This window comes from Fukomys damarensis, unplaced genomic scaffold, assembly GCF_012274545.1.
Source record: "Fukomys damarensis isolate Sample0158 unplaced genomic scaffold, DMR_v1.0_HiC HiC_scaffold_21, whole genome shotgun sequence".
Taxonomy (NCBI): domain Eukaryota; kingdom Metazoa; phylum Chordata; class Mammalia; order Rodentia; family Bathyergidae; genus Fukomys; species Fukomys damarensis.
In genome coordinates, this window is record NW_022900933.1 from 14,440,006 (window position 1) to 14,450,256 (window position 10,251).

Sequence of the window (10,251 nt, forward strand, 5' to 3'; positions counted from 1 at the left end):
GCTGTATATGGGGCTGGCTCGGCTTTTGGGTACTCGTCCCTACTGTTCTAGCTGGAGGTGATTTAGGGATTGGAAGGGGCAGAGGCAGATCCAGAGAGGAACTAGGGACCTGAAATAATATGAGGTACCACTACCCAAAGAGTTCACTGGATTGAAGTTTAGGTTCCCACAAGCCACTGGAGTAGGCATTACCCATTCTTGCCTGAATAAAAGGGCCAATGACCTTACAGGATGTGAAGCCTCTTGAAGGCACTGTCTCCCCATTCTACACTAGGGAGAAACTGAGTCCCTGAACTCAGAGAAAAGGCTTATTGGAAATGAGTTTGTAATAGGCCAAATCTGGGAGGTAGAAAATGACTGAATAGATCTTTGTTCTCCAAGCATTACAAAGTATCTAAAAGGGATTGGCTCTAGGAGACCAAATCTAGGTCAGATGACAGTGTCAGGGCCCTGCTTTTTTTAAACCCTGTAATATTCCCCACTCCTGAAAATCACATGACCTGGAAGAGGAAGGCAGTGGTGGTATACAGTAGTGGGGATAGTTTTTAACCTACTCTATACTTAAACGTCATTGAGCAACAGTTAAGTGTAGGGGTTTTTGCCTAATCAAGTAGAAAGTGTCTCTGAGCTTGGGAAGTGGTCTATTCTAGCAAACTAGATTAAACAGGTTAAAGAGGGGAAAGGGGTTCTCACTGGCACCACAGTGGGCCATTTGTCTTCCCAGGCAATTAATTTAGCAGTGCCGAGGGGTAGGTTTGGTCCCATGGCTGCACTGAATGCTTGGCATGAATCTAGTTAGTGGCTCCAGCACAGTGTGAGTTAGACAAAGGTATGGGAAGTATAAGGAAGAATAAAGAAGGGATTCCTAGAGGCTGGGTGTCTCTTACATGGTTACATGAACTCAAACTGCTCATCAATGCGCTGCTTGGTGTTGCAGAGTCTTGTATTTATCTCGGCCCGGTCGCATGTTCTCAGCATGTATCACGTCACCGGCGGTCTTCTTGGATTCATCACGGGCATTGGGCAGCTCTGAAGTAAGAGCCTTCCGGTGCTTCTGCACTCGCTCACTCTTCTCTGCCTCGGTAGTTCGTTCCTCCTCCCTGCGGTCCTTGGCCATAGCATCAGCCCGCAGGGCAGCACTGGCTTCCGCCCCCTTCTCATCCTGTTCATCCTGCGCATTCTCTGCAGGCTCTGCGACGCGAGGTGTGCTCATGGCAGTCTTCAACTCGGCACGAGTCTTCTCCAAGTCTTCCTGTACCGTTTGTGCCTTCTGTTGCCACGCCACAGCCTCACTCTCCTCCTGTCGGGCCATCTCTAGCTGAGAGATCCGAGCTGTCAGCTCCGCCATTTCTGAAGCCAGTTGTTCTTGAGTCTTCTTCTGGTCCCTGGAGGCCTGCAGCAGAGCCTCCTTAGCCTCTTCAGCCTCTTGACGCTCCTTGGCCAGCTTTTCAGCCTCACTCTGGGCACGCTTCCGTTCCTGCTCAAGTTCCATGGCTGTGCGGGTCTGTTCTTCCAGTTCTTGCTGAGCCTTCTTAGTCTGTTCCTCAATCTGCTTCAGCTTCTCCATCAGTTCTTCTTTCTCCCGTTCAATCTTCTCTGTCATCTCACGCTTCTTCTTCTCATTTTCCAGCAGGGCGCGCTCCATCTGCTTCTGGTGCTTCTCCGCTCGGGCCTGTGCCTTCATCTGCTGCACTTCAATGGTGCCAGGCTTGCGGCGGCGCATATACAGCTCATGGTTTCCCCATGCACAGGGCTAAGATCCCCTTATTAATCCTCAGCCGAGGAGCATTAAAGACAAAGTCCGGGGCCTTTTTGTCAATAGATAAAGCACATATTCTTTATAACTATCTGTATTCTGTAGGTGCTGACATTGTTCCCCTAGAAAGTTTGTATTTCCCTCTAAAGGTATTTAAGAGTTTAAAAAATTTGTAGGTGAAATAATTATTTTGGTTTTAATTTCTATACTTATTGCCTTTGAACATAAGTCATCGCATTATTTCTATTTGGAATTTGTTGGAGTGTTCTTGGAAGGCATTTTTAATCTTTAGGCTACTTCGATGATATCAATTGAAATACACATTATTCAGGCATGATATATCTTATTCTTTGCCCTTTTTTTTTTTGTACAGTGATTGAACTCAGGTCCTTTAGCGAGGCAGGCAGCAGTACCACTGAGTTAAATTACCAGCCTCTTATTTCTTTCTTTACTCCACACTTAATGCCTTTGGCCTAAATTCTAGCTTACCTTGTACTTAAGATAACCTGTGCATTTTTTTTTGCATCTTTCTAGTACACCTTAGCACAAACTTCCCATTTCCAATCTTTCTATATAATTATTTTTTAGATATGTATTTTGTTGCATAGACATAGATATTGCTTTGTGATCCAATCTGAAGTTTTTAATTTTGCTATATAAATTAAGCCATTTGTGTTAATGTAAGAAGTTTAGCTTTAGTTCTGTCAGTTTAATATTTTCTATAGAGAAATCTTCACTGCTTTAGGCTTTTTTCCAGATTTAATATAATGGACAAAATATATATTTTATACCTTAATAGTTATCTTCATTTTAGTAATCATTTTAATAGATCAGCACACAACTATAGCCATTTTTATTAGCGCATGTTTGTGATACATAATGAATACACATTCATCCCAGGGAGTTGGTACATGTACACATCACATTCTAACCTTTATTTCCCCTTTGCCTATCCCTCTGGCTCTAGATCCTCTTCCCGTTTGTGCAAGGGCTACACACCTCCCTGTATCCTATTATCTGTCTACATCTTGCTCTTTAAATTATGTATACTTTGTTTCTCTCATATAAGAGAAACCATGTGATATTTAACCTTTTGTGTCTGATTATTTCACTTAGCATTATTGTCTCAAGTAATCTATGACTCCATTGTGCATAAATCCCACATTTTCTTTATTCATCAACCATTTCCAAGGTTATTAGTTGTGCTGCTACAAGCATGAGTATGCGTGTTATGACTATATTATGTTTTCTTTCCTCTTTTGGAATGATATCTAGAGGCAAATAGCTAGGTTGAAAGGAATTCCTTTTTATTTATTTGGTACTGGGATCGTACTCAGGACCTTGGAATTTCTAGTTTATTGAGTAATCTCCACACTGATTTCCATAGTGGTTGTACTAATTTACATTTCCAAAAACCATTGGAAGAGTTCCTTTTTCTCTGCCTTGCCAGCATGTTCTTGATTTCTTGACGACTGCCATTCCTTTTGGAATACAATAGAGTCTCAATGTTGTTTTAATTTGCATCTCTTCAATGGGCAAAGATGCCGAACAATTTCACATCCTTAGTGGCTATTTGTATTTCTTCTGATGAATGTCTCTTCATTTCAATTGCCCATGTTTTGATTGGGTCTTTTAGTTTGGGAGGCCTAATTTGAGTTTTTTACTTTGCCTTGCAAATGGGGTTCTGCTAAGACTTGCCTATGTCTGTCTTCAAGAATTCTACCTGTCTTCCAAAAGATTTAAGTATTTGTCTTGATGTGTAGGTCTTTTTGATATATTTTGACTTCAATTTTGTATGTGGTGATAGGTATAGAGGTCTAGATTCAATCTTCAACATGTGGCTAACTAGCTTTCCCAGCAACATCTGTTCATGAAGTCATCTTTTTTCCCCAGCATGTATTTTTGGCCCCTCTGTCAAAAGTTAGATGGCTGAATGTTCCTGGTTGCTCCTGAACCTTCCATTCTATTTCGTGGATCTCCATATCTGTTTTTGTGCCAGTACCAAATTGTTAACACTGCACATTGTAATACAACTTGAGCTCTAGGATTGTGGTATCTCCTGCTTTGCTCTTGTTGCTAGGATTGCTTTTGCTTTCCGGGTCTCTTCTGGATCCATATATATATATATTTAGAGTTGCTTTTCATACTTCTGTGATAAATGTTGTTGTCTCATTTTGATTGCATTGAATCTATAGTTTTGGTAGTGTGGCCATTTTGACAATATTGGTTTTACCTATTCAGGAATAGGGGATATTGCTCCAGTTTCTGATGTTTTTCAGAATGCTGTAGTTTTCATTGTAGAAGTCTTTCAGGTTCCTTGGTTAAGGTAACCTAAGTATTTAGTTTTTTGGAAGCTATTGTGAATGGTTTTGTTTTACTGATTTTTCTTGGTACGTGCATAGGAATACTATTGATTTTTGTATGTGAATTTTTTAATCCTTTTTGCTGAATTTATTAGTTCTAGGCGTCTCATGGAATTTTTTTGTATTTTCTATTAAGGGATCATGTCATCTGAATAAAGATAGCTTGACTTCTTCCTCTCTTATACTTGTCTTATTTTTCTCTTGCCAGCCTGCTCTGGCTAAAATTTTGACCACTATGCTAAACAGGTCTGATAGGAGTGGATGTTTTTATTTCTGATTTTAGGGGAAAAGCTTGTTTTTGTTCACCTAATATATTGACAGTTCGTTTGTCATGAGTGGCTATTATCTGATTTAAGTAAGGTCATTCTATATTTTCTTCAGCATTTTGGTGGGGGGGTCCTGGGGATTGATCTTAGGTCCTTGCTCTTGCAAGGCAGGTGGCAGAACCACTGAGCTAAATGCCCAACCCTTCTTCAGCATTTTCATCACTAGTGGATGTTGGGTTTTGTCAAAGGCTTTGTGCCTATGTTCTTTAATCTTTATTAAGTTTATGGGTACATTTTAGGTATGCAATACAGTTACATTCATCATTGGGATCTTGTAGGTATACATGACATACCAGGTTATTTTTCCCCATTTTTCAGCCCTCCCCTCAGCCCCTTACCCACCCTTCCCTGTTTACAAAGACATTGTTTCCTTATTTTTCGTTTTCACATTTTTTCTTTTCCCTTTCTACCTTCCCCCTACCCCTTCCACTTTTTTTAGACTTTTCTTCCTGTTGCACAATATCAATTTTACATTTGATCCTTATTTACACTTTCACTTTTTCACACCAGAGAAACTATTTGGTGTTTACACATGTGCAATTTAATTTCACTTAAGAGTATGGTCTCAATGTGCATCCAATTAGCTATGGCTCTCTCTAGTTTCTCATTCTTTATGGCTTGAGTAGTATTCCATTTTGTAGAAAAACCATATCTTTATGAGAGGCCATTGGGCTGTTTCCCAGTTTTAGCTATTACAAACTGTGCTGCTATACACATGGGTGAGCATATATCACTGTGGTATGATTCTTTTAATTCTTTTGGGAAGATACCCAACAGAGGGATGGCTGGGTCAAACGGGACTTCTAATCCTAGTTGTTTGAGGTATCTGCATATTGATTTCCACAGTGGCTGCACCAGTCTGCACTCCCACCAACAATGAAGAAGGGTTCCTATCTCCCACAACCCTGCCAGCATTTGTTATTGGTTGATTTCTTGATAACAGCCATACTTTCTAGGGTGAGATAAAATTTCAGTGTTTCCCATCTGCCTTTTTTTCCTCTCATTGAATTTATTGGTACATTTTATAGGTATACAGTAGTTACATTCATCGTTGGGATCTTGCACCTTTACATGAGGTCTTGGTTCTCATTTTTTCCCCTTATCCCTGCCGTCCCTGCCCTCCCTTCACCCCCCTCTTCCTCTCCCCATTTACAAACACTTCATTTCCATTTTTTCATTTTCTCATTTTTTTCTTTTCCATTATTACTTTTCCCCTACAACTTTAGCTCCTTTCTTCCTATTTCACATTGTCAATTGTATCATTAGGATCTTATGTACTATTAGTTTTTCACACCAGAGAATCTATTTGGTATTTACACATGTGTGACTTATTTCACTTAGAAGTATATCTCAATATGTATCCATTTTCATACGAATGAATCTAATTTCTCATTCTTTATGGCTGAGTAGTATTCCACTTTATAGAAAAACCACATCTACTTTATCCAGTCTCCAAATGATGGGCAAATGGGCTGTTTCCAAGTTTTAGCTATTACAAACTGTGCCACTATAAACATAGGTGTGCATGTATCACTGTGATATGATTCTTTTCTTTTGGAAAGATACCCAGCAGAGGGATGGCTGGGTCTAATGGGACCTTGAATCCCAGCTCTTTGAGGTATCTCCATATTGATTTCCATAGTGGTTGCACTCCCACCAACAATGGAGAGGGTTCCTTTCTCCCCACAACCATGACAGCATTTGTCATTGATTTCTTGATAGCAGCCATTCTTTGTGGGGTGAGGTGGAATCTCAGTGTTGTTGTCCTCTGCATCTCTCGAATGACCAGTGATGTGGAAAATTTTTTCATATTTGCTTGCTGCTTTTACTTTTTTGGCTGAGAAATGTCTGTTCATTTCAGATGCCCATTTTTGAATCGGGTCTTTATATTTGGGGGGCTGATTGCTTTGAGTTCTTTATATATTCTACATAATAGTCCTTTGTCTGAGGAGCAGCTGGTAAAAATTTTTCCCACATTGTAGGTTGTCTTAGTTCTGTTGATGGTTTCTTTTGCAGCACAGTTGTTTTTTCCTTTTATTGAGTTTATTGGTACATTTTACGTATACAGTACAGTTACATTCATTATTGGGATCTTGTACTCCTACATGACAGGTGGTCTTGGTTCTCATTTTTTCCCCTTGTCCCTGCCCCCCTATGCTTTTTAATAAGATGAGATCCCAAGTTGTTGATTCTTTCCTACTAGTTCCTGTGCTACTGATAATTTGTTCATAAAATCTTTTCCTGTGCCAATGTCTTCAAGCATTCTGCCTATCTTCCAGCAAATTTACTCTTTTTTAATATTTAGATCTTTAATCTACTTCAATTTTAGTTTAGTGCATGGTGAAAGATAAGGGCCTAGTTTTAATCTTTGGCAGGTTGAAATCCAGTTTTTCCAACACCATTCATTGAAGAGACTATCCTGTCTCCAGGAAGGATGGTCAGCTCCTTTGTCAAAGATGAGGTAGCCGAGTACATCTGGAGTTGGTTTTTGTATCTTCCAGTCTGTTCCACTGATCCTCAGATCTGTTTCTTTGCCAGTACCATGCTGTTTTTTATCACTCCATCTGCCTCTCTTGAATGGCCAGTGATGTTGAACAATTTTTCACATGGATTATCAGCTGTTTTTACTTGAAAATATCTGTTCATTTTAGATGGCCATTTTTGAATTGGGTCTTTATATGGGGGGGTCTCTTTTAGTTCTTTATATATTCTAGACAGTAGACCTTTGTCTGAGGAACAGCTGGGTTGTCTCTTAGCTCTGCTTGTGATTTCTCTGGCAGTGCAGAAGCTTTTTAAAAAGATGAGATCCTAGTTGATTTTTTGTGCTAGTTCCTATGCTACTGAGGATTTGTTCATAAAGACTTTTTCCTATACCAATACCTTCAAGAGTTCCTCCTATCTTCCAGCAAGTTTAGTGCTTGTTTTAATGTTTATGTCTTTAATCCACTTGAATTTTAGTTTAGTACGTGGTGAAAGATATGGGTCTAGTTTTAATCTTTGACAAGTTGAAATCCAAGTTTTTCCAACACCATTAAAGAGGCTATCTTTCCTCCAGTGAGGGTGTTTGGCTTTGTCAAAGATGAGGTAGTTGAGTATGTCAGGAGATGTTTCTGCATCTTCTAATCTATTCTCCACTGATCCTTGGGTCTGTTTTTTCGGGTTTTATTAAGATGATCATGTGGCTTTTGTCCTTGATTCTGTTTATGTGGTATATTTATTGATTTCTATATGTTGAACCATCCTTGCATCCCTGAGATGAAGCCAATATGGTCATGATGTATGATCTTTTTTTTGATTTGTTATGTTCCATTTGCCAGTATCTTGAGGATTCTTGCATCTATGTTCATTAAAGATACTGGCTTAGTTTTCTTTTCCTTTTTGGGGGGAGGCAGGGTTAGGTATCTGGTTTTGGTATCAGAATGTTAACTTCCAGAAATGAATTCATTAATATACATTCCCTTTCAAATTAATTGAGTTTGAGGAGTACTGGCATTAGAGCACGCTTAGAACTTTCTAACAGCTTTTAAAATTCTGTCCTTGTGTTGGACTTCTGGGGTTTTAATAGTCATGAGTCATGGAGGGGTTCTTTTTTGATCATGGCTATTTGGGATTGTATAGACCTCACCTGTATGAATTCTTTCTCCATAGTTGGAAGCTTTTCTGCTATGATGTCTATACAAAGGTTTTTAAAATACCATTTGTCTCATTTTCCATTATTTAATTCCTATTATACTTACGATAGTTTTGAGTCATCTAGCAGCTGTTTGATCCATTCTGCATAATCTCTTGTTTATAAGGAATCCTGTATCCCTATTTCCTTGTTCTGATACTCTCTCCCTCACCTTGGTCACTTCTGCTGTCCGTACATAAATAACATTTTTTATAACCTGAATTTCATATTTGGTACCCTTTCATGACTGAATTCTTTGCTAATCTGTCATTCATGTTTTGTTTCACTTTGGTTAGCTCAGTTAGCTTTGTGTCAAACTGATAATTTTCTCAGTTATATCCATTATTTTTTTAATTACATCATCTTTGCGCCCACTGTCAATCTGGTTTTCTTCTTTCATCCCTTTCTATGTTTTAGGCCTTTGAGTTATTTCCTCCCTATTGATACAAAATGGATCAGTTTTGAGGGAGTTAGGAGGTTTTGGAGGCATTTGTTACCTCATTTTTTCATGATTCTTTTATTTCTGTGCTGAAGGTTGAGGATCAGTTAAAGCAGAAACACTGTTACTTACATGGAGATCTCTGTAGAGACTGTTTCGCAGTGATGTGACCTTGGCTTTGGTAGCATTTTGATACTTATTTACCTCTTCAGCATCTGCAGCTTTATTGCAAGGACACAATCCCTACTGGTCATAGCAACACCTACAGCTCTAACCGTATTTCATTTGTGCATATTAAAACTTGCTTTAACAATTCAATCTTTCATCAGTCATCCAAAAGACTAACATACTATGGACAGACAGATGTAGTGGGTGGGGAAAAGCAGAAAAAGAGGTCGATCGGGAAGAGAGAAATATAACAAATTGAAGAAAGATTAAACTCATGATATTTTTATAGCTACAGTAGAGGAGTAGGTGGAGAGGAGGTTTGAGAGACTATTTATGGGAGTGGAGAGGACAGAGGGAGGCAGGGAGGGGGGTGCAGTTGGAGCTTGAGGGAAGCTGTGAGAACATCAGGATATGTTAATATGCTAAAGAGTTAGAGTTTGGATACCCACTTTTTGTGGGACTTACCCTGACATGCTCATAAAGCATTGGTTCATTCTTGTTGTTTCCACATGTACAGACCTCTCACATAGGTGCTAGATGGAGGACAAGAAGAAAGGAAGAAAGAAAAGACAACCACCAAAAACCAAAACCAAAATAAACTCCTTGCAGTTGTAAAAACACAAAATTAAAGCAACCTCGCAGCCCTATTTATATTGCAGTCTGAATTCAACTAGTGAGTTTTAAACATGTTCACGGGGGCGGGGGAGCTTTGACTTGCAGAGGGAGACTGGATAGAGCCCTGGGTCTGGCTCTTTCCTGCACCTCTGCCCTCCTTGGAGCATCACTGGGACTGCAAGGCACTTCTCACCTTCCTTCATCCACAGCCAGCTCCTGCAGGTCTCTGAGCTCATACCCTCCATGGGTCATTCAAATGCCTGTGAGTGAGGAGGCTTGGTGATCTGCATCGACCACTGAGCCACCTTCCTGCTGCAAGCCGCACTCTGGGCATGGCTAACTAGAGGCTTTTGGCTTTGTCTTTAAGATCAGACCCCCGCAGTTAAGGTGTACAGGGGAGGGTGCAGTATGGCAGGCTTACTACTTTTCTGCTGATTTCAGCATGCGCTCTCAGTTTCTGCTCCCTTCCCTGTACAAGAAACTCTGTGGCTGCTTCTGTATTCTCTCTCAAGGCTTCTGGTAAGGGCATCACAGGATGACCATGGCCCATGTGCCACTGTCGGGGCTCTCCACCTATGGCGTTTCTTTTCTTTCCACAGAGCTCACTTTCTTGCCTGGAGTTAGGTGCCTTATGGGCTGCTGCATTCATCAGCCTCCACCTGGGCGTGGGTTGTGGCGGGGGACTGGTGTTCGAGTACCTGACGGTGAGCAGTACGTCTCGTGGACCACAGGCCTAGTGTTTGGGGGAAGAATGGGTCAATGTGATTATTGGCCTCCCTGGAGCTTCATCATTTGCAGTTATTGCCCATTCTTATAACCCCATGGAACTACAGCTTTCTCCACACTCAAATCCAGGCCCTAGTTAGGATCGGATGCTTGTTTGGAGCTTTCCTAAGGAACCCCCCTTCCCCAAG

General features: G+C 40.4%; 1 protein-coding gene across 1 annotated transcript; it reads right to left on the bottom strand.

Moving 5' to 3' along the window:
* Positions 1–891: 891 nt before the first annotated feature.
* Positions 892–9,589, bottom strand: LOC104877226 (moesin-like). Its single transcript, XM_033766725.1, is given in 4 exon segments — positions 892–934; positions 936–1,741; positions 1,743–1,836; positions 9,531–9,589. Coding segments are annotated over 4 exon segments (1,002 nt in total).
* Positions 9,590–10,251: the final 662 nt, after the last annotated feature.